At 35.9% G+C, this 26,155-nt stretch overlaps 1 protein-coding gene across 2 annotated transcripts; it reads right to left on the bottom strand.

Annotated features, from left to right (window-relative positions):
- Positions 1-1,321: 1,321 nt before the first annotated feature.
- Positions 1,322-25,263, bottom strand: LOC128998762 (TBC1 domain family member 22B-like). 2 transcript variants are annotated; one of them, XM_054425103.1, is made up of 11 exons: positions 25,077-25,263; positions 20,848-20,960; positions 20,205-20,332; positions 13,119-13,271; positions 12,068-12,175; positions 7,419-7,564; positions 5,621-5,749; positions 4,694-4,880; positions 3,290-3,472; positions 2,779-3,002; positions 1,322-1,783 (listed from the first exon to the last, which is right to left on the bottom strand). In XM_054425103.1, exons 2-11 carry the CDS (start codon positions 20,940-20,942, stop codon positions 1,643-1,645), a joined length of 1,494 nt encoding a protein of 497 aa, XP_054281078.1. In that variant the 5' UTR covers positions 20,943-20,960; positions 25,077-25,263; the 3' UTR covers positions 1,322-1,642. The 2 variants fall into 2 exon arrangements, with proteins under 2 accessions (XP_054281078.1, XP_054281079.1); XM_054425104.1 differs by having other exon boundaries at positions 13,131-13,271; positions 25,077-25,262.
- Between the last annotated feature and the right edge of the window lie 892 nt (positions 25,264-26,155).

Here is a 26,155-nt window from a genome sequence, read left to right as displayed (position 1 = left end):
TCGGTAAAACCAATTATTAACTTCTCAAGAGAATACAGAAAGAGAAGGAAAGATTGGGATCTAAAAATGTTGGTTAAAATCTGCACCCACTTCTAGCTACAATAACATTTCACCAGAGCCCCACTTCGTAAGAAGCCCCACATACACCAGCAAGGGGGGGTTGGCTCGATCGGGAGAGGCTTTTAAATGTACATCTAATTCTCAATACCTGCCCATCATGATCAGACAAACAAGTTACTAAACCTTCTATTTGAAGCAAATTGAGATCAATGTTAGTTAAAAAGTTATCTATCCTGGATTCCGAATTAGCTGTTGGAAAAGTACTAAGTACCTTAATCCATGTATGGATCCAAACACAGATGCCTGTTATGTTTTACACTTACAATTACAGTGAAATTCTGGTTAACCTAAATAAAGGTGGAAATGCCTTTTCAGGCTATTTCACTATATCGGTTAAAGAGGTCTACAAAAGTTGTTCTTATGTTATTTGAATTATAACTGCCATCTCAAAATCTTCAACTGTTGATAAAGCGGGTGGAAATATTAGTTATCAAGTATATGTATAAGCCCAAAACTACATATTTCTGTACTTTTACACATTCATTTATATATAATGTACAGCATCCTTGATTTAGCTAAGTAGGCTACTTAATTTGTTAGGACTTGATCGTTTCAGAGGATGGTTTAAAAACAAGTTTTTGATCAGAAGTATACGTATACTACTGCATTCGTTTCATGGGAGCCTTTATGGAATTTGAAAATAAAAAGATGCCCATGTCCTAGTGTATTGGTTCTATTTCTGAAAAAAGTTTGCTCTGTCAGTCTTGTAGTTTTTCCATGATTGAATAACAGACTACACACAAACATCCATACGTCTTCCATTCATAATATTAAAGTAAGATTCAATTACACAATTTTGAATAAGAAAATACAAAAATGAATGTGTTTTGCTGTCTTTCAGGTTTACTCCTTGTCTATAACTCACTTTCCATGGTGCATTGCCACCAGGACTAATTTTTGGCATAGTATTAAAAGTTATAAATGAAGAACAATTTCTGGTAATATTACAACACCTCACAGGTAACTTACCACCACTACTAGTAGAGAAAATCTTGGCTATTGGCTAGCCATGCATGAAGGTATATGAAGCAGTAATTCAAACAAATCTTCAGTAATTGCTTAGCCAGAGGTAACTTCCTTAATGGAGGATTAATAATACCGTTGTATTATGCTTGTGTGAATTGTTTGTTCAGGAAAAATGTTTATTACAGCTGAGACAGTCTAATTTTGCTACAATACAAGGTAATGAAAAGGCGACATATTTTGTAAAAGCGTACTGATATATTTCTGATATTTTCATATTATGATATCGATATCTCATTTGACAATTACCGCTAAATAAATCTTTTACTATTTGCATTTAATATTCATATTCCAATTGGGTCATTATGTACAAGGATCAAAATTACATGTATCACCTCCGAGTAATTTTGATTTAAACGATTTACAGGTCTATATTAGATGACACTGAAAAAATACATTAGTTAAAAACATTATTTATAACAATAAATTGTACATTGTGCCAAACTTTGAACACTGGAATCCATCAACAGACATTTCAGGGATGATTTTAGATTCTTGGTCATCTGTTATCACTGCTTTGAAGATGGTTTGGGGCGTCAGCAAAAGTGAACTTGAGACGATAAGCTTCCGCAACAAGTACACCGATGTCTGCGTCAGTCCAATTATGTGTGGGGAGGTTTTGAAGCATTAACATCAGTCCCTGTAACAGTATTACAATATAAACACAGCAAGAATTTGTAAATAGCAGTGTTAAATTATTGTAACCTGCAGTCTGACATCCAGGCAAACACTACTATCCAACTAATATGTGTTTTTTTGGTAATGAAGATTGGTGAAGAGTGATCAATGTCAATATTAAAAAAATATATATTTTACAAATTTCTGAAATTTCCTGTTTGATTTTTGTGGATTGGCCATAAAAGAATATGTTGTAACTGTAAAATGCTTTCAGGTTCTGAGTGCTATAAACTACACTTTCCCTAACTCATTTTAAATAGTGTATTTTTCCACATGGAATCAGGAGTAGAACAAATTTAGTTTAAATATATATTATAGATATAAATCTAAAGCTCTGCGAGAGGCTCAAAGCCTGAGCACTAAGTTAGAAAATTGAGCTCAAGCTGAGCTTTAGAGATCGCAAAATGTGTCTGCGAAGATCACAAAATCCCCCTTTCACTGCGATAGCAGATGAAGATGTTAGAAGAATTTAATTGTTGTCATCTGCATGTTGTAGGAACATTTCATTGGCAAAATTGATGAGACTATGTTCATCCTATTTTTAGCGAAAAAGTCAGTTACAGTGGTCTGCTTAGGTGTTGCGATGGTGATCAAGTCCATTGAGCAATCCGATTTGGTGACACAAAATTATCCATTGTACTGAACAATCTAAATTTTCCACGGAAACTGAAACCTATCAATAATACCAATAGGAATGGAATGCTAGACTATGCTTTTTCAAGACACCATGTGCTGTGTAGGTGGTATAATGAGGTTATTATTTGCTAAACTGATGTTAATTTATTTTTGCCAAGATTAATAAACATTTGTTATATTATCGTTGTGACTGTGAGTACAGTTAATTTTTTATGAAGAGATAAAATCCAAAACGAATAAATGGTCAATTCTTCGGTATTTGGAAAAATTGTTTTACCGAGGATTTTACTATACCGAGGTTCGTTATATTAAGGTTGGTACCTGGAAGTCTCGCTCTAGAAGCAGCTCCTGTCTCCAGTGGAGGAGGAACGCAGCACACACGTAGAGCTGGAAGGAAGCAAAGCTGTCTGACTCTGCGAGGTAAGTGTCCCACAATCTGATGGAACACCTTAGAGGAATCTCTCGTGTAAGTAAGTTGTTCATCCAACGGAACGAGAACTGCAGATAATCTATTCCATGTCTTTGTAAGTGCTTGTGTAGAGTGCCTGCTCAACAGAACATCTTACTGTAGCGCTTTCTCTGCTTTATGCGAATACATGTACTTTTGAACTAAAATGAAACAGCAGTTTAAATCCTATTTTACCAGTGTGACTGGTTGGATCCGAACCAACACTAGAGCACTAACCTAAATTTCATCAATTGTATTGTTCTCATTGAAAATAATATTCAGTCTTGCACATTTCTAAAAGTTACTCTCGTTCTCCTCAAAAGACAAAAGACACTAAAATGTAATGATTTGAATCTGATAAAGATTATATTATTTACCACTTACCATCTATCCTTTGAATCAGTTCCTTCAACTGTTTTACTTTATGCTGGATTCCGAGCTGGGCAAAAATATAATTGTCTTGTATCCCATCAAGAAATTTGGAAAGGCACCAAAAAGAATCAGCTTCAATGATGTCTTGGTGTTCTTTTGGCAAAGTGTTCACTTCAAGGGTATCAAGATCACCACCTAAAACACAATAAAATGGGTTAATTTTGGTATGCAGAAAATAAGTGGAAGCAGAATTAAAAATAATAACAGGCAGTGATTCCAGGTTAAGGTCTTAATATGTTGCCTTTGTGGTAGGAAAGTGCACTACAGCTAAAGACTGTATCATATATGTAAAATAATTTTGATTTATAGCCCAAAGGCACAGTTTTTACCAGACAAGGATCAACTTAACCGAGAGGTCGATTTTAAGATAGGTTTTGTTCCATTATAAGGCTATATAAATTAACTCTTGACACATTCTTTCTAAATTATAGTTTGTTGTTACTCACGTTGAATTTCAAAATTCAAAACATCCCAAAATGGTGTGTTGACCAACAAACTATAATTTGGAAATCAGGAGGCAAAGCCACCTTGTATGGCCTCGGTAAGAAACAGAATCTTGATAAATTAACTAAATTGTGATGTTTTGTATCCCTTTAAAATAACTCTTCCCTAGAGCTAGAAAAATTATACATTTGTATTCAATTTTTAAAAGAGAGACAGATCATAAAGTTTTTAAAAGAAACAGGATATAATAAAGCATTAAAAATGTTGCGTACATAAAGTAGTAAGAGAGATGTAACTACCGTAGACTCTCAATTTTCGACAATTGGATTGACCACGATCGCAAGTTAAATGTATGTTAAATACAGTAACACCCAAGATGTATAATTTGAGGAAGCCCATCATCTCGCAGGCAGACTTAAGTGTTGATGTTGTTTACTTCACTGACCACAGACGAGTTTAAAGTTATATTTCATACATGCTATTATTTTTGTTTCTATTAGTTCTATACATAGGCTTTCCAATATTATTTGTTTTGTAAATAGACGTATATGAATCAAAGTCAACAGTCATGTACATTGTGTTTAAAATGCTTTATTGATACCTAAACATGTATTAAAGCTTAACAATATAAGCAAAGTCACTGTTAGTTGCTTCCAGGGTATTTTAGGCTAGGATTGCATTATCCATGATTTTGATTATCTACGATGACTCAGTTACCCATGGGGGTCTACTGTATACTGTTTAAAAAAAACTGGTTGACGTCATGCAAGAGTAAAATTAATAGATTTTTAAATTTGCTATAGTAAGTTTGTAGGTAGATATTTGTGAGTAAATTTTACCAATCACAGAACAAGCATTGGAATTCAGAGTTAGTTACTATAAGTTTTGAAAATGATAAAAATCTGTACATACCTTCAGGCAGGAATTCCTGAAGGAAAACAACATAAAACGGAGTAACCAGATCGTTTATTCCCTGAACGTAGCCTGAAGCAGGGTGTCGAATAGCCCAGATGAACAAAATCCTCTCAAACATTTCCTGAACTGTCTTTTGTTGGAAAAGGGCGATTAAGGGGCTCATTCGAGGAATGTCAATGTGAATCTGAAATACAAAATTATGTTAGGCTATGTATAACAGCTAAAATAAAAACATCCTAGAATGCACAGATCAGAACCAATGGAAGTAAGTATACAGCAAAGTAATGTTCACAACAATTGTGTTGAGTTAACTAAATCGATAAAGGAATGGAAAAAATACAGCGTTACCGCCAAGTATACTGAGCATTTAAATTGTTGAAGTTTTAACCTCAAATATGACTGGATATATTGAATGGCTAAAGGGTATTATTCTAAATATAACAAAACCTTTGATTAAAGTCGGACAATTTTATGATGATGGATATTTCAGCATTAATTTCTATTACCAAACCTTTTAAAATAAACAAAGACTGTTTTGGCTTGCTTGGAAAAGCTATGGCTTTGCTACTTTAAGGATGTATTTCAATCAAATTAGGCAAATGGGTTAACATCTTCCTAGACTATTTCAATACAAAACATGCATTATTACCGTTCCCTGACGCAGCAAACCTCAACTTGTTCAACCTAATGTTATTTAAATAGGGAATAAATCTGACATGTTTAACGAAATATTTAAGTGAAAATCCAATGAGAATGAAAATGTCCTTAGTTTTCAGGTTTACTGCAGCAGGGGTATTTGTTAAGATGCCCTAAATGTTCATTAGTTAATACTGCATTAAACATAATGGTTGTTCGATTTTATCTTGATGAAATGCATTAGGAAAAAATTATCTTGATAAACTGACATTTTTGCAACTGTTATACCTGTCTATAAGTGTCTTGGTAAGTCTCATCTCTCTCTGTGTCGAAATACTGCTTTACTAAGTTCCAGTAGTCGAGTCTTTTACGCTCCATGACAGCTTGTCTACGCTCCAAGCTGGCTGGTAGGTACCCCTGGTAACAACACAAGACATTCATTTTAATTTACACCAACAGTAATGGATACGTTATTGTATCACCTTCTGCAGCAAAAGCGAGGATTTTTATCACCTGATCACTGCAGACATTGCAGGGTATCGATGTCAACTTTGATCAATCGATGCTTATCAATTCTCAATACCGATACCCAAGAATCGGTGGTATCGACAATCGACACATTCTACTCAAAACACAAGTGGTTATGCTACATTATCCATAAAAAAATATTTTGGGACAGGAAAGTTAAAACACCTGTTCAAAAGGGCAGAGACACATTGTGTGGAGTGGTCAAAAATGGCACACTTGTTGCGCGCAGTGGTCGGTTTAGGGCAGTGTACAAATGCGTGCAGCGGTCAAAATATTAGTCAGTTGAATTAATTTTTATTCCCGCTTTTATAAATATCTCTCAACCAAACATATCCTTCAACTTCCCAATGGTTTGGGATGAATATGGTTTATATTACTTTTAAGCACAACACCTTCACTTTCATCCGTCAATATACAGGGTTTTCATAAAATAATGGTGGGGTTTGAACTGTTTGTAAACCTATTATAAGACCAATTAAATATTTCATATTGATACCCCTGGATCAGGTAGCTCAAACAGTTTTGTTTACATTAATCAAAACAGCTGTGTTGATTGTTGTGCTAATCAACAACCTACTTATTCTTTTAAATAAACTTCAAGTTGTATTTTCTTATATTCTAAAAAAAACTCGATATTTAGCCCATCTACTAGAAAGATCAAGAGATTCAGTCTTCATTGTAACGAGAGAAATGTTGCACATGTGGAGAGAAATAGATCATCGTCTGGACGTCTGTAGAGCAAGAGATGGTTGTCATGTTGAAGCTTATTAGTTATTTATAAAATCTTTTTGATGTCAGGAATTCAACAAAATAAATAGTTTGTTTGAATCTTTCCTCGTTTTTGTTTTATTTCATAACTTAACCCCACCATTATTTTATGAAAACCCTGTACATAGATATTTGATCTTTTAACACATCGCCAAGCAACCCCTACAAACGACTTTCTATCAATCCGAAATTTGTATCCTTTTTAAGCCAACAATAATTTGCCATGTTTACTCATCATACATTCCATCTTCTCTCCATGAGTTTCTTTCACATCTGAGAACTAACGACTGTTTTCTGATAGGGAATCCAATGCAGATTCTAAACATGTCATTAAAAATATTATTGTGTTGGGGCTAAAAGTTGAGAAAAATAAGATTTTATTAGGCAATTTCAAGAAATTTTGGAAAATCTAAAAATGGCTTTTTCCCGGAAGTAGGAGTAACATATAACTATCCAAATTATGTCTTTTCATCGCAATTTGCGTGTGTAATAATGCCTTAAAATCTTTGACACTGACTACCAAACACCCTGTTTAGTTTAAACTTCAGGATATTTTCTCCAGAGGTCTTAACATGCCATTTTAAAGAGTTTCCCCAAATTAAGCCTTCATTATCATTAAAATGTAAGCTCTCGTAGTGTAAAATATCTGAGAATATTTTTAACAGACTAAGAACCTGAATTAACTTAGAAAACAATCCATAACTTTTTCACTTAAAGAAGGCAATGGTGATGCACCTTAGAGTAAAAGGACAAAACATCAGTCCAAATGTGAGTGTACAAGTATACTTACAGCCAACAACCGCCAGGCAATAGGTCGAACCTCAACAGGTATTCCTGACCAGCTGAGGTGTCGCAGATCTTCTAAGTTCAAGAGATTAGACTCCAGTAGCAGTCGAAACTTAGCTACTTTCCCCACCATTGTTTCACTGTCTGCTCCTGCACCCAAACAAATTAACTTCAATTATAAATAGTGTATCATGGGACAAATTTAAAATTTGTGGTAAAAAATGTAAAAATAAAATTTCAAAGTTGAATGGCTGGTTTTTGTTTAGAAAGACTGCCGTTTTTTGGCATTAGTAAACACCCAAACCACTCAGCTACCTAGCCAACTACCATTTGTAGTGAAACTAGAGTAGCTTGACAATATAACAAACAACAATAACATGACAAAATACAAGATGGTCCACGGGAAACAGATGGATAAAAAAAATGATTGCTCTCTTAAAGTTATGAGCATAGAAACGTTTTATGGACAAAGAAATGAAGGGAAAGTTGTGACTTTTACAAAATAAAATAGAAAATACCTTATTTCAAGTTTTGATAATTACAGTGCTCAAATGATGGCCATTGAAACGGACACCCATTTCAAGAAAACTTGTTTCCACTTTGTTCAGTTGTTCCAGAATACGTGTTTTTTTTTTCTTTTTTCTTTTTTTTTTTGTAATCACATGTGCCTGAATACCAAATATGCGATATGTGCTGAATATCGGCATTTCAAGTAGGCCATAGTTATGGACAACTGGGCAAGCCAGCCCCTTAGGGGAAGGTCCCCAGTGACATTCCTCCATCCAGGATGGTGAGGTGTTCAGCTCTTGGAGAGGTGGTAATGTGCCATCAATCTCCCATCTGCCTGTGGCTGTGGTTCTATGGGCTTCGGCTCGCTTGTTGTGTGCAACCGACATTTTGTGTGGCAAATCCTCGACTTTGGAAGTAGCCTTTTCCTGGGAGGTGAAAATGGGCGAGTACCCTTAAGCTCACGGGGACACTCTAGGGGAACGGAACTTTCCGCAGTCTGAGGGCAACGGCTGGTGGTCACACTCCATTAGCGTATCCCTGTCTCTGAGCCCGGAGGGTATGGTTCTCGAGAGTGTGGGGGGTTCTCCCTGGAACCTCAATTTAGTTAAGGGTGTCACCACCTTTGGTGGATAGGTTCATCCGGGTGGGTCCCACTTCTATACCAGCCTCCTTTTGGGAAACCCTGATGGCCTGGCAGTGATGTTGGGCTAGTTGGGCAAATGAAGTAGATTGGGTGCTGGGATCAAGCCCGCCGGGGGTATCTGGGATCTATCGCCCTGGTTATCCCTGGTTTCCCAGTGAATGGGTAGGCCTCGATCGGGTAGTATGGAAATAGGTGGTCCCCTTTCTCCTGGCTATGATGGCGGGTTTCGGCCTGTCAGGGATTAGATAGGTCCCGAGTGTTGCTTGCACTGTGTTGCGTTCAGGGCATTCCATAATGGTCCTTCAGGGTTTCGGCCCTGGTGGAACCCATTTGGAGTGTACGTGCGACCAAGTAACCGGTATCCCTGGTTAGGATTGAGGGGTAACCCTCTTTCCGAAGGGTTGCTTCGGCAGCCGGTGAGCTTGATGGCCTTAAGTCATCCACCCATGGTGTATCTACGGTTGGTGCGTAAGCTCCGGCCGACACTACGGGGCCCGAGTTAAGTGAAAATAGGTACCGGGTAGTCGACGGCGAGTCTAGGCTCCTTTGACAAAAACGTAATGTAATGTAACCACATGTCTTCAGGTGACTCCACAGGAAGAAGTCACACATTGACATTGACAAGTCCGTTGAACGCGGAGGCCACACAACATCACCAAATCATGAGATCTCATGCCCAGGAAATAACACTCAAACTGCTGCCAAAGAGGCTTTGGCCAGGTAAGCAGTGGAAACCACCATATGTTCATGATGTAAATGTTCTGCCTTCTAGGTTTTGGAATGAAAAAGTCTCTTTATCATGTTCGCATATCGTGCAGAAATAACCCTCCGAGTGTCCCTTGTTTTGGCCTTAATGTCTGTCTATTTTTTGCTCATTTGCAAGGTTTTATTAAAACGGATCTGAGAAGCTTAAAAACAATGTTAATTATACTGTTCTATATACCATTTTGTTTGGAAAATCATGGGCTTCAATATTATATATAAAACATAAGGAAAGTTTGTTCAAAAAAAAATTTAGGTAAAAAAAAATATTTTGGAAAAAAAAAAAAAATAAGTTCGCGCTCAATGAAATTGTATAAATTATAGGCCTATAAATATTTGAAAATAGCCACTTTGTTCTAAATTTTATGAGGATTACAAATATATAATCATATAGTGAGGTAAGTTATCAAATAAATAAGTTATGAGTGAAAAACAGATTTCAGTACATAGCGTTTAGCTAAGAATGCATAGCCTAACCATAGCTAGGAATCTGGCTGATAATTTACATCAATATCACTACCTACTTCTTCAGGATCATCAACCAGCCCTTCAAAATCACTTATATCTTCTTATAATGCACCACGTATATCACTACTTTTGATTTTTAACACTAAAACAATGATAAACGTAATAAAACACATCAGTCATCGGTCCGAGGTTAACCAAGCTGTTTACAAATACGCACATCAGCTGTCTGCTACAATATTTTCGGAACTAAAATGAAAAGCGCTTAGAGACAGACCTACGGAGAAAGCTCTGAATCTGTCAAATAAAACGATACCTTCGATCCAGTTCAATCCGATTTTGTCAGTCATAGAGCCTTCGCCGTAAACAGTGTTTGTGAGTCGCTGCAGCGACACAAAACACTACACAAAGTGTGTTATGTGTCGCTGCAGCGACAAATAACACTCGGAGGGTTAACAGTGACGTGAGTTCTTTTTCTTCAAAGAAAGATGGCCTATAAACCCCACATTTTCTACTTCACACCAAACTGTGGTCCGGGTGGTTTTGTTTTCATATTTGATCCTTACGTTCTAAATGAATTAGCTCACCTTTAAATTTTATTCTGACTCGAAACTTCGCCATGACGATCAATACGAAAGTTGACGTCTAAAACATCGTTGAGTTTCACAGTTGACTCCACCACTTTTACAAAAGCATCGTATGCAAACATGAAATAGACTTTCGACCACAGCGGCATAATGGGAACTAAATGGCATTGGATAGGGAGCTGAATGACCATAAACCTGAATTTCATCCTCCACCTGTCACCAAGTAATGCAAAAGTGTCCGTTTCCGTTCCCGTGAATCACCCTGTATATTTCAAATCATTAAAAACTTATTATATTATATAAAAATTGCAAGAGTAAAAATACTTACATTTGATTTTTGGTACATTTATAACTTCTTTAAGACTAAACTGAATAAAATAATAATCAAATCTAGTAATCAACCCTTTTTCTTCTACTATATCGGTACCTTTTTCTAAAGCTGTTGACTGAAAGAATCTCCAAGGATTTAAACCACAAAAATAACTCAGAAAGGAAGGTTTGGGACGGAGATGGAAATTGGCGCCTGAAAAAAGGAAATGGGCAGGAATCATTAGTAGGTGTAAGGAAAGGTAGTGGTTTAAAATGCAAATGACATGACATGTATAGGCCAGTATGCAATAGACTCCCGATTATCCACGAGTAGATTGACCACGCAGTGAATTAATCATGATTACAAAAAATAAAAATAAAAAGCTAGGGGCCTATGCAAGTCAAAAGTATGTTATACAAAGATCACCAGATGTTAGCATGAAGAGGCTCGTCATTTTGTGGGCAGACCACCCATTACAACTGATGAGTTGATAAGTTACATTTTTTGTGTGTTTTAATTTGTATTATTACCAAATACATAGCTCTCCAGTATAATTAGTTTTGTACATAAAAGAGAAAGAAACAATGTAAAAAGGTATCTAAAAAGCATTTAAAAAGTTGTATTAATTATTACATAAGCATGTATTAATGAATAAATAAAAAAGTCAATAACTCAATGTTAGTTATTTCCAGGGCATTTTAGGTTCAACATGGATAATTTTACGATTATAAGTGTACAGTATACTTGATTAGCGCTGTCAAATCTGTCACAACGTAGCAGGTAGTCCGCGTGCGCTCGCGCCACGTAACCACAGAAACGTCATCATACTCTTCTGCGATCGCAGCAAAAGCGTGAATTTATCGATCACGCTACTACTCGTTTTACAATAGTAATCGTAAATGCTCAGCTCAAGCTTAATTTTCCAACTTTGTACTTGATCTCTCGATCTTGTAGGCCAGGCTCTGCATGGCTCGAGGATTGAGCAGGTTGCACACTTCTAATTTAAATATTTAACAGCATTTCAATATTACTTTAAATGTACTTTGTATGACAAAAGCAATTGTAATCATCACAAACACTAACTATTTTTAGAATGTACAAATAACGATTGTTATCCAAATCAAGGAAGTACAGTACAATTTTGTAGTAACAGTAGAAAATTGCTAATAAATATATATAATAAAATATTTAAATATAACATGGTATTCCCTATCCCGTTAAAAATTTGGTTGTTGGCGTTCACAAAAGCTAACTTTGGATTTGTATGATTATTCAAACAATCCCAAGCAAAAACATCAAAAAATCAGATCATGCAATGGCCATTAAACAGCTTTAAATACCAACATATGTGGGATTAAAAATCAAAGAAAACTTACCGACAGCCACTTTGAGTTTAGTGTGTTGGCGATGAGTATTGTTGAACCTGCTTGTAGGAGAGTTATGAGCTGTACCCGAGTCCTTTCTTTCTTCTGAAGTAGTTGTTTCTGAAACCAACCCAGCAGCTACAGCTTATGAGAGAACGCAATTCCAAGAGCTTAAGAAATGTATAATAGCCTACTCATGGAATGCATAATAGTAAATGAATGATGCCTAAGTAATTTTAAATGAGATCCTGGAATGTATGTCCTAATACAGCCTTAGAATGGCACCATTGTGCCAAAAGTATTTGAATCTAAACTGTGGATTAGTATGAGCATGTGTACCCAATTTTTAATAATCATCGATAATCCAAAAGCTATAGCACCATCATAAAATAAGTAGGCTTGTACGAGTTTCCACTCAAACTTGAAAATTACATTTTGGGTTTTAACAGTAATATCTGCATTTTTTATGAGGTGGATAAAGGTCAAGGTTTTAGGCTGGGTACAAGCCAAATTGCTGCTGCATCGCAGCGCACTGTAGCAGACCTCCAACACAACTGGAGCAGTGTAGGGACACAACTGCAATTTTTCTGCTGTTTCCCTACATAATGGACAAACTCCAGCCAAATCAGAGGTGATTCCATATCCTGACTAAGTTAAGATACCACAAGTGTGTGCCTCACTTTTCAAGCTGAGTCGAGCCTCAAAAGCGATTGCCCTGCAATTGTAAGAGATTTTGAAGCCATTATTGAACCCAAAGTCAATGATTATTGAGAATGAGAAACGGCTCATCCCTATTTTTAATATTTTATCTTGAAACTCATGGCTCAATCAATGTTTTACTTTACAGACGACAAAATTTACAGTTTATTCACGGTTCTAAGGTTTTCATGGTTGAGTGGGTACTGTTTTATATGACAGTGAATAACAGCTCATCTAACCTTAGTTTAACAAATTTCTTGACACACAAATGTACTGTTCAGTCTCTTATTTATAGGCCTATACTGTATTAATATTTTTTCCAAGTAATCATGAGATATGGTTAGTAGGTTAGGTTAGGCAATACCTGGGATCTCACCATTTTTGGCATTCTGAGGTTGTGGTTGGCCGCTAGAGTTGCATTCTGTTGATGATTGTTGGGAAGACGAGGTTTTACTGCGATGGCTGTTGATTACACTAAGGGCTGTTGAGTGAACCACCTGTTTTGATATTTTCATATCTGCAATAAAACAAGAAATTATTTAATTTTCATAGTTACTATCCTGTTCTAAATTGCTAGTAATTTGCGGTGACCCTATCAACCGAAATTTTGGAAAGGAAGGGAAGAAAGAAACAAAGAGTTCAACAAGTAACCGCTGCAAATGTGTGTTCTGCGATTGTGGGAGACGCAATAACTAGTGTCACCGAGATCACATGGTATATGATCACAGTTTCTACTACCTTTGCGGGAGACAATCAGTTTTGTCCCCAAGACCGTAAGGTATGCTCATAGACGTTGCTTAAATCTCAGGTGACAAATAAATTTAAATTTTGTCAATCAATGTAAAATATCTAGTCTGTGTTTTTTAATAAATGACTGATTATAAAAAAAAAATAATCCATCCGAACATTCCCAATCCCGAGTTATTTCCGATAGGTATTCGACCCTCTACAGTACTACTCGTTTTAGTGTGAACTACATTATATCAACATATTTCCATTAGTTAAGACTTAGTTTTATCATTATTACAGTTACATAAACATTCTCTGTGTTTAGTCAACAGACATGTACTAGCCATTAAATGATTGGTCTTAACAGCTAGTTTGCCAAACAACAAGATAAGTCAATGAAATCCCCCGCAGATTTCATTGTTTAGGTGTTGGTCAACGTTTTGCCAGTTGATGGGCTGTTTAAGTTTTTAATTACATCAGATTATTATTTTTCAGATGAGTTCAAAAACCTTAATGTTCATAGTTACAACTCAAGGCAAATGTTCTTTATTGTGCCTAGAACAACAAATATTCTAAAAGAACAAGGGAATATTTAGTTCCATTCTTGTTAAACAGTTTACCGGTACAGCTGAGGAATATATGTTACTGTAAAGTTATAAAGAAGAAGTTAAAGAATTTATATCTAGATCTGAGTTCAAAATGACTGTGTTTCATATTTTATCATTGTTGTTCACTGTTCCAAATGTTTATTGTTGTTACTTTTTTAATAGTTTATTCACTGTTCACTGTTCACTGTTCCAAATGTGTATTTTGTTGTTCAAAGGTTTATTGCGGACATTTTCCATCACGAATGTAAAAAACAATACACAACGTTTCGGGATCTGGAATCTGATCCCGTCTTCAGGTGAAAAAACTTAACTAACACATTACAACTAACAATACACAAACGCCCAACCTAAGTTGGAATACACTACCGAGGGTAGTAGTCAAAAAATATGCACTGTATAGCAGTCAAGTCATGATACAACATGCAATTAATAACAAATCAAAAAACACTATAATCTATAAAAGGTTTACGTACAAAAAACTCACACAATGGAACACTAACAACACCGTACGCTATGACTCCACCAATGAGACTGAACCAACATGGCTGACCAATCGGAAACACAGAGACAACAGAAATGGCTTCCGGTCCCTGGAAAAGTAAAACCAACAAAATGGCGGAGCGATGTACGATGCCGCAAGATGGGTGTTAATTATGTTTATTCATATCACGAGTTTTACTACGAGTTAACATAACGTGCGAATTTTGAGGAGAACTCGTTATTTCCCTATTTATTGAACAATTAAGTTCCCTATCCTTTAGTTCCTTGTTCAAAATGGGTAGCCAAAGTGGCCTTATTTCAACCGATGACTGACTGATTGGTTGGTCTGCTAATTTAATGTATGAGGCTTCAATGAGTTTACGTTTGAAAAAATTTTGGAGTTGTGTACTCAATGTAACTATTTCCAATTAGAGGGTAAATTATACCGTCAAGATGAGGGTATGGCCATGGGGTCACCATTGTCACCTATCTTTGCCAACATCTTTATGGAGGAGTTTGAGCAAAAAGCTTTGGCTTCAGCTCGGCTCAAACCGAGGATATGGTGGAGATATGTCGATGACACTTTCGTGGTTTTCCCTCATGGAGATGATAAATTGAATGAGTTTTTAGAGCATCTTAATAGCGTTTCATCCTCCATAAAACTAACCATGGAGGTGGAATCACAAAACAAACTCCCCTTTTTGGACGTGTGCGTAGAAAAGCATTTGAACAGTCTTAGAACATCTGTTTATAGAAAAAAGACACACACAGGGCAGTATCTAAACTTTCAATCAAACCACCAAATTTCTGTCAAGGAGGGGGTTGCTTACTCTCTGTTTGACAGGGCTAAGAGCATTTGCTCCAATCAGGATGAGTTAAAGGATGAAATTAAGAAAGTAGAACAGGATTTGGCTAGTAACGGATACCCTCGATCCATTATAAACAAATGCAAGAAAGATAGGGCTACGCGTGAACCTTTACAAAATCGCAAGGAAAAACTCGTCCACATGTCAATCCCGTATGTGTCAGGACTGTCGGAAAAAATCAGAAGGGTTGCTAGGAAATTTAATGTGCAAACAGCATTTAGGACACAAAACACACTTAGGCAGAGTCTCGTCAAAACAAAACCCAAAAATGACACTCAGGATACTAAAAACTGTGTTTACAGAATAAATTGCAATGATTGTTCCAGGCCTTACTATGGCGAGACAAAAAGACCGTTGAACATTAGAATCAAAGAACACAGAGAAAACACCAAAAAAGGTTTAGTGGAAAAATCTAAGCTGGTCCGAAAATCATCGTATGAATTTTGAAGAGGCAAAAATTGTCCATAAGGAACCTCATTTTTTCAAACGTAAACTCATTGAAGCCTCATACATTAAATTAGCAGACCAACCAATCAGTCAGTCATCGGTTGAAATAAGGCCACTTTGGCTACCCATTTTGAACAAGGAACTAAAGGATAGGGAACTTAATTGTTCAATAAATAGGGAAATAACGAGTTCTCCTCAAAATTCGCACGTTATGTTAACTCGTAGTAAAACTCGTGATATGAATAAACATAATTAACACCCATCTTGCGGCATCGTACATCGCTCCGCCATTTTGTTGGTTTTACTTTTCCAGGGACCGGAAGCCATTTCTGTTGTCTCCGTGTTTCCGATTGGTCAGCCATGTTGGTTCAGTCTCATTGGTGGAGTCATAGCGTACGGTGTTGTTAGTGTTCCATTGTGTGAGTTTTTTGTACGTAAACCTTTTATAGATTATAGTGTTTTTTGATTTGTTATTAATTGCATGTTGTATCATGACTTGACTGCTATACAGTGCATATTTTTTGACTACTACCCTCGGTAGTGTATTCCAACTTAGGTTGGGCGTTTGTGTATTGTTAGTTGTAATGTGTTAGTTAAGTTTTTTCACCTGAAGACGGGATCAGATTCCAGATCCCGAAACGTTGTGTATTGTTTTTTACATTCGTGATGGAAAATGTCCGCAATAAACCTTTGAACAACATTAACTCACCATCACCAACAATGAACTTCAAACAAAGAATTGATTCTCGGTACGGACCCGGAGTAAGTAATCAAATAAGTGAATTGGAACAAATGCATTTAAAATTGGCTAATCACACAAACCATTTGACCTTTCTTGTGAAATGCAAACGTGATAATTTGATACCTAAAGGTTTTTACCTAAAGCCTCCTTACAAAAGTTTCAAAGCCAGCAAAATAATGTCTTTAGCTTCTAAATCTCTAATCAATGAAAGAATTGAATACCACCGTTTAGAAAAAAGACTTCTGAAAAGCTCTATTGAGAACAAAAAAGCTGAATTGGCACTAATAATAGGTTCTGATTTTCAAAACATTTTTCAAAGCATACAAAATAGGTTCAACAAAGAATCGGAAAATGTGAAGGCTAGGCAAAAGGCTAAACTACAACATCTCAGACCTCCCGATAACATTGATAGGAATACTCAAATTTCACAGTGTGATGATGCAAAAAACCAAGTTGTGAATCTGTCTTCTAAAGTTCTAAACCCAGTTGAGATTTCTGTTTTGAGCAGAGGGCTAAATTTTTCCGTTGTGCCTAAATCAGTTAAAACGCTGGATTTTGTGACAGGGATTGAGTCTGCTGTTTCTCGGTTACCTGAGTCTCAGGGGGATCGGTTCCGTTGTGAAGCTAGTATTTTACTAAAGAAAATTCCTACTCCTAAACCTAATCTTAGTAAAGAGGAAACCAAAGCAGTATCAGTCCTTGGGAAAGACGGTACTGTAAAGATTTTGCCCGCGGATAAAGGGAATGCCACGGTAGTTCTTGATACTGTGACATACGAAGAAAAAATGTTAGAAACTTTGCAATCTGGCCAATACACCCAATTGAAAAAAGACCCCACAGAAACTTTCGAGCGTAAAATCGCTAGTACTCTAAGAAAACACAAAAAGTTTTTTAGCGACAAACAAAGGACTCGGTTGACACCACACCATTCCAAAATTCCACACATGTACGGGTTACCTAAGATCCACAAACCTAACGTTCCTCTGAGACCAATAGTTAGCTCCCGTGATTCTGCTTGTAGGGAATTGTCTAAAGTCCTTCTGGACATTTTAAAGCCTTTAGTAGGAAACACTGATTCGTTTATCAAAAACTCCAAAGATTTTGTAGAAAAGTCTAAATCTATCGTACTGGCTGATACTGACAAGCTGGTCAGCTTCGATGTTGAAAGTCTGTTTACGAATGTCCCCGTTTCGGAAACCCTAAAAATAATTGAAACCCGTCTCACAAACGACAATACTTTAGCAAACAGAACTAAACTCCCTGTTAACGTCATAATGGAACTTTTGGAGTTGTGTACTCAATGTAACTATTTCCAATTAGAGGGTAAATTATACCGTCAAGATGAGGGTATGGCCATGGGGTCACCATTGTCACCTATCTTTGCCAACATCTTTATGGAGGAGTTTGAGCAAAAAGCTTTGGCTTCAGCTCGGCTCAAACCGAGGATATGGTGGAGATATGTCGATGACACTTTCGTGGTTTTCCCTCATGGAGATGATAAATTGAATGAGTTTTTAGAGCATCTTAATAGCGTTTCATCCTCCATAAAACTAACCATGGAGGTGGAATCACAAAACAAACTCCCCTTTTTGGACGTGTGCGTAGAAAAGCATTTGAACAGTCTTAGAACATCTGTTTATAGAAAAAAGACACACACAGGGCAGTATCTAAACTTTCAATCAAACCACCAAATTTCTGTCAAGGAGGGGGTTGCTTACTCTCTGTTTGACAGGGCTAAGAGCATTTGCTCCAATCAGGATGAGTTAAAGGATGAAATTAAGAAAGTAGAACAGGATTTGGCTAGTAACGGATACCCTCGATCCATTATAAACAAATGCAAGAAAGATAGGGCTACGCGTGAACCTTTACAAAATCGCAAGGAAAAACTCGTCCACATGTCAATCCCGTATGTGTCAGGACTGTCGGAAAAAATCAGAAGGGTTGCTAGGAAATTTAATGTGCAAACAGCATTTAGGACACAAAACACACTTAGGCAGAGTCTCGTCAAAACAAAACCCAAAAATGACACTCAGGATACTAAAAACTGTGTTTACAGAATAAATTGCAATGATTGTTCCAGGCCTTACTATGGCGAGACAAAAAGACCGTTGAACATTAGAATCAAAGAACACAGAGAAAACACCAAAAAAGGTTTAGTGGAAAAATCTAAGATCGCTCATCATTGCTGGTCCGAAAATCATCGTATGAATTTTGAAGAGGCAAAAATTGTCCATAAGGAACCTCATTTTTTCAAACGTAAACTCATTGAAGCCTCATACATTAAATTAGCAGACCAACCAATCAGTCAGTCATCGGTTGAAATAAGGCCACTTTGGCTACCCATTTTGAACAAGGAACTAAAGGATAGGGAACTTAATTGTTCAATAAATAGGGAAATAACGAGTTCTCCTCAAAATTCGCACGTTATGTTAACTCGTAGTAAAACTCGTGATATGAATAAACATAATTAACACCCATCTTGCGGCATCGTACATCGCTCCGCCATTTTGTTGGTTTTACTTTTCCAGGGACCGGAAGCCATTTCTGTTGTCTCCGTGTTTCCGATTGGTCAGCCATGTTGGTTCAGTCTCATTGGTGGAGTCATAGCGTACGGTGTTGTTAGTGTTCCATTGTGTGAGTTTTTTGTACGTAAACCTTTTATAGATTATAGTGTTTTTTGATTTGTTATTAATTGCATGTTGTATCATGACTTGACTGCTATACAGTGCATATTTTTTGACTACTACCCTCGGTAGTGTATTCCAACTTAGGTTGGGCGTTTGTGTATTGTTAGTTGTAATGTGTTAGTTAAGTTTTTTCACCTGAAGACGGGATCAGATTCCAGATCCCGAAACGTTGTGTATTGTTTTTTACATTCGTGATGGAAAATGTCCGCAATAAACCTTTGAACAACATTAACTCACCATCACCAACAATGAACTTCAAACAAAGAAATGTGTATTATTGTTACTTTTTTAATGGTTTTAAATCCGTTTATTACTGTTACTTTTTTCATTGTTTATTAATAATTGTTAAAATCTGACTAGGCCTACTTTGTTTAAATTCTATGATTGGTTTGGTATATTATTGAATTCTTACAGAAAAACAAGAGAAACAAAAGACTGATTGAATAAAAAAATCACTGTTAAAAACAAAATTAGAATAATTGCTGCAGACAAGCCATAATGGCTTTTGTGGCTGAATTGTATGGGGTTTGTAAATTTGTATTTTTTTGAAAATGGTTATATTTTCCATGAGGGTGGTTTAGTAACAATATTCACATTGTTAATCAATACATCAATAACACAATTAAAAACGTGAAACCAATTATGTCAAAACTATTTCCTTTGGAGTCAACAGCCAACTTACCAATTTACCATAGCCTATAGTTATATTCAAATGATTCAAATCAAAATAATTATTTGTTAAATTTCATAATTTTTAAACATCATTTAATGATTAAATAAATTCAAATTCAAATTGGTTTTTAATATTATCTATCAACTCCTATAGTTGATAGATAATAGATAAATTCATTTATAGGTTTGTAAAAATGGACACCTCATACTAGAACTTACCTAATATATTACAAAACTCATCGTCTCCGATTTCCCATGCATCACTCACGCTTTCTTGAAAATCTTGAAAAGACGTAGAGCTTGAATTTTGTTGGGAGTTGCTTCGTACCTCCTTCCTTGGGCTGGGTCTGCAGAAAAATATAATAAATATGATACAAATATTCTAAATCTTGATGAGGTTAGATATACAACTCAAATGGGTTTTTTACGGCCTAATAAGAGATGGTTTGTCGATGTTTTGTCAACAATATTATGCTTATGATATCCGGCATAGTCATCTGTTTTAGAAATATCAATGGTGAAAAAGTACTAGAACACACAGGTGTTATTCTCCAGCTCAAAGTTAAGTCTTATTCTTTCTAAACATCAACTGAAATTTGCCGAACAAAAACATGAAACAAAAGTTCAACTTGACATAACACAATAAACTCTCTGTGGTTTCAACATAAACTAGACCTAGTCAGTAACATACCACTTATACACAACAGTTGGTCTATTGCCAGATAACAGATACCAATAGTAGCCTGATATTAACCATTATATTACGACCTGATAAATAAAAAACATTTTTTTATACCACTTTTTACAAATCGTAGATTACTCATCATTGTTTCCATAGTAATCTAACAAATGATTAAACTACCTTCCAGGCACTGGTTTAGTGCTTTTCTTCCAGAATGTAGATCCTTGATCTTCACCATCATGATTCTCCATCGCCTTAGTTCTCACTATTGACATAATCGGACCATATCTTCCCTGGAAATATCACAAATAGTTAATAATTGACTGTGTGGAATACATCCACTTGGCTTATTAAAAAGAGTTATGGATTTATACACAACTTGCAATATTGTACTGTTTAGAAGGACTTTTGATTCTTCATGATAAAGGATTAAAATATTGTTTAGTCTCAATGGGAATTATGCATAAACTTACTCATTACAAACCAGGAAAATAGTAAGATTGTGTACAATGATAATGCTCCACAGCACAACTTAATAAAAAAACGGTATTAGCTAAGAGACAAATACTTTCTTCCTTTACCTTGACACCTTGACATTAAAATTACTTTTACATCCTATTACTTTTAAAAGAAAAAATAAGGGGTAAGCTGCAGGGGTAACTAGGAGGAAACTTTTATGGGGAAAAATAACAAACATCGCAATATTTTTTAATCCATACCATATACATTATACAGCGTTAGGGGGTTATGCCTTTTTTCAAAGTTATAAAGACTAAATTTAAAACACTAAGTTTTGATCAAAATTGTTTGAGCCGTTTTTGTGAAAATCCCATTTTTGGTTATTTTATGTGTAGGCCTACCTGAGTGTATTTAAATGGTAAATTTGTAAAATTAGGCCTACCATTAAAATCAATAGGCTTAGGCTGTAGCTGTGTACACATCCACACACACACACATTAGCCTACTTCTAAAACCATTTTTTTGGGTTCAGTTCAGGGGAGCCCAAAACGGATATTTCCATCCAAACGTCAGACTCAAAAGTTTTGACAAACACAATACCGGTAGGCCTACCGTACTTTTTCCAAATACTATAGGGGGAGAAAGTAAAAGTACTAAGTTAAAATAGCCTATGGCATGGAATGCCTAGGAGAGAGAGAGAAGCTGTGGAAGCCAGTCCTGGGGGGCCTGCAGGTAAACAAGATGCAGCTCTGTACATCTCTGACCGCTCGGTAAGAAGAATATTACGGTACAACCTGCACTTTTATCCAAACAAAATGGTTATCGTGCAACAGTTGAAGTCCAATGATTATGCAAAGCGCAACGCATTTTCAGAGCAAATGATTTATTTTCATACAGATGACAAAATTCTTGCGTTTAGAGTATTGCGTGGCCGGCTTGCTCCCCGGATTTGTGACTTTTTCTTGTGGGGGCTGCTGAAATCAAAAGTTAACACAAACAAAACCTGCACATTGGATGACCTGAAGAAAGCCATACGCAAAGAAATAGCCAACCTTTCACCTACAATGTTAGAGAAAGTGTTTAACGGTTTCAGTGCAATATTGGAAGAATGCATGGCCCAAGACGGACATAATTTGATAGAAGTAATTTTATATCTCAAACGGATCGGATCCGCCGGTTTTTCGTTATTTCTATAAATGTCCACTTACTAGGGCTATCGGTTCCTCCCGTCCTATCTAAGCGGGCTGGTTCAAATCTAAAATGAACGTCGTGTTCTTCACCATACTTTATCCAACACTATTGTAGCCGGTTCAGATCTGAGACGAATGTCGTGTTCCTTACCGTACTTTATCCAACACTATTCAAAATGGTTCAGATCTGAGACGAACGTCGTGTTCCTTACCGTACTTTATCCAACACTATTCTAACTGGTTCAGATCTGAAACGAACGTCGTGTTCCTTACCGTACTTTATCCAACACTATTCTAACTGGTTCAGATCTGAGACGAACGTCGTGTTCCTTACCGTACTTTATCCAACACTATTCTAACTGGTTCAGATCTGAGACGAACGTCGTGTTCCTTACCGTACTTTATTCAACACTATTCTAACTGGTTCAGATCTGAGACGAATGTCGTGTTCCTTACCGTACTTTATCCAACACTATTCTAACTGGTTCAGATCTGAGACGAATGTCGTGTTCCTTACCGTACTTTATTCAACACTATTCTAACTGGTTCAGATCTGAGATGAACGTCGTGTTCCTTACCGTACTTTATCCAACACTATTCTAACTGGTTCAGATCTGAGACGAACGTCGTGTTCCTTACCGTACTTTATTCAACACTATTCTAACTGGTTCAGATCTGAGATGAACGTCGTGTTCCTTACCGTACTTTATTCAACACTATTCTAACTGGTTCAGATCTGAGATGAACGTCGTGTTCCTTACCGTACTTTATTCAACACTATTCTAACTGGTTCAGATCTGAGATGAACGTCGTGTTCCTTACCGTACTTTATTCAACACTATTCTAACTGGTTCAGATCTGAGATGAACGTCGTGTTCCTTACCGTACTTTATCCAATACTATTCTAACTGGTTCAGATCTGAGACGAACGTCGTGTTCTTTACCGTACTTTATTCAACACTATTCTAACTGGTTCAGATCTGAGACGAATGTCGTGTTCCTTACCGTACTTTATCCAACACTATTCTAACTGGTTTGGATCTGAGACGAATGTCGTGTTCCTTACCGTACTTTATCCACCACTATTGTAGCTGATTCAGATCTGAGACGAACGTCGTGTTCCTCGAACCGTACTTTATCCACCACTATTGTAACTGATTCAAATCTGAGACGAACATCGTGTTCCTTAACGTACTTTACCCACCACTATAGTAGCTTGTTCCCCCTCATTTGGGACTAATTAGTCTCTTCATAGAATAAATAATGTTCTATAATAACATTTCTGTGGTCTCAATCATCAACCACAATTGCAGTTCACACATCAATTCAAATGTTCTTGTTCTTGTAAATGTTAACAATTAGCCATCCTGAGTTTATGTACTTCTTTGGTTTGATACAAGTAAAATGGAGATGTACTTTGAATACATAAATAAGTAAGTTCGTTACCAGTTGCAGATGAAAATGGAGTTGGAAGTTTGGAGGTAAAAAAATATGTGTTGGGGAGGGGGATGAGTTCAGAGGATCTGAAACATTCACACGATGTTTTGCATGGTGTAGGCGGCTACAGACTTTTGTCAGACCTAGTTTCAAGCCGTAACCAAAGTTGAAGGGATTTTGCCTACAGACATCAGTGTGACCCCAGCCGATGTGTGTATAAACTTAATACATGTAGGCTACGTACCGGGGTAAAGTAAAAGTAGGCCTACCATGTATTTATTTGTTTTTATGTGTAATTTTGTTTGTGTATGTTCGTGGTTCAATGTGGTTTAGTTTTTGGTTTTAGTTATTGTTGTTTATTTTTTATTTTTGATCAAATATTATGTTAGGCCTTATTTGTTTTTGTTGATATAGCCTACTTATTATTGTTTCATTGATTGGTAAAATATTATTGTTTTTATTGATTATCAATAACAATTTTAACAAACCATAGCTTAACTCAATTTGATGTTTACTTAAGTTACATAGGGAAAAAACGGTACTTACGTATTATACGGAGGTCACCCTTATACAACGCGCTGCGGCGGTTAGTTTTGGTCATCATGAAGCTTTTATGACTTGTCTGGTTCGATTCATAACGAAAGTAGGAAAGTCCTACAAACATATTTATAATAGACCAACCTAACCTAACCACCGCAGCGCGCTGTAAAATAAGTGGCCTCCGTATAATACGTAAGTACCGAAAAAACAAAGGAATGATAAATTTATATAGTTATCAATAGGACCTATAGGCCCTATAGCCTACTTAAGGTTATTCATCTGATAATATATCGCAGGTTCTCTGCGGAACTGTACCTTTAGGTTTATAGGTAACTTAACTCTACTATCTGTAAACATGTCTTATACCGTACGCTTTCGCATCAACATAGCCTAAATGGATATACCTATTTTGAAGGAATAAGATTTATATTAGGTAGGCTTAAATATGATTTAGTAGAAAACCAGATCTATTTAGGTAAAGGAATTTGTATAGATAAGGAGAGTAAATTTCAACTTTCATAAGGATTGTTACTGACTCAGTAATGAACAACAATACCACAACTTATACCAAAGAGAGGTGTTGGCAGCAGTACAAAAAGCCTAGCTCAGAACTGTGTAAACCAAGCACGCCCATGTCATGGATAGTAGTAAAATTTATATCCCCTTTAGCTATGTAGGAAAATTAGTTTCAGTAATACAATAAAGAGAGACTTTGATTTAAATTATTTATAGACTATGTCCTAAGTTTAGTTGAATCTTTATTAAAAAACAATGAAAACTTACCTGTTCAACTGCTGTTAAAAGTTAAAAATTACTCCCAAAGTATATCTCAACGAATGTCATGAATATAATTAAAAATAAATTTTCAATAAAAATAACAATGGCTTATAATTTATTTTGAAAAAACCAAAAACAACGAATATCTAATTAAGTTCCAACTACAACTATTTTGATTTTAACACAGTCAGCAGAGTTCACAGACAACTTAATCAACATCTGACATTCTTGTTTTCATTTTTCATGATTTTTACTTCCAAAGACAACTAAGTTAAAGAGTTTTAAGCAATGATTTAGTTGGTTGATTTTTATCGTACTAAAAGTCATTGAATAAACTATTATATTATTATGGTAGAGTATTTTCAGAGGTAGTGTTGATATATCAAACGGAACTAATATATTAGATCCATATAACGAGAGATCTAGTAGTGTATAAAGTGATGTGATGCATTGCATTACATTAGTTAATAAAGTGTTGGCCCTCCAGAAAGTCTAAATATGGTTGAGTATTTTGACCTATTTACAACATAATAAGATTTGGATTGATGAATGCAAGTAAAATAGAGACTATCCAATTTAAAGTCTTAAAGGTGATTTAAAATAAAAATGCAGTCTTTTAAACATATAAAGGGATTGGCTTTGCTTTTCTATACTGTGTAATATCATGGACTTTTGATGCAACGTAAGCTTAGCTTTTACATTTATATTTGTACCTACTGTATCTGTTTATATTAGAATGTTAAGTGTTATTATGTTGTTTTTGTTTTGTTTTTTTAATACGATATTTATTTTTTGTAAATGCACGATTCTTGTGTTTAAAATCTTAAGCCTTTTTAATATATGTGTGATGTTCGAATACGCCTTATAGCAGACGCTGTTTTAGTTTTCTCTTTTTTTCGGTTTGAATTTTACCATTGATTAATACACATTCCACGCTATATGTATAATCAGATATTTTACTGCTTGCTGTTTTAAATACATTTGCAGTGGCGAACTGTTTTATCCTTTGCACTTAATATAATGTTAACATAATGTGTTATTCATTTAATTGGTCGATCTTTTTCAAAGGAAGCCCCTCTTCTAGT

The sequence above is a fragment of the Macrosteles quadrilineatus genome, unplaced genomic scaffold (genome assembly GCF_028750875.1).
Source record: "Macrosteles quadrilineatus isolate MER2022 unplaced genomic scaffold, UCM_ALF_1.0 Scaffold_7__1_contigs__length_78375512, whole genome shotgun sequence".
Classification (NCBI taxonomy): domain Eukaryota; kingdom Metazoa; phylum Arthropoda; class Insecta; order Hemiptera; family Cicadellidae; genus Macrosteles; species Macrosteles quadrilineatus.
This window is presented reverse-complemented; position numbering and strand designations above follow the sequence as displayed.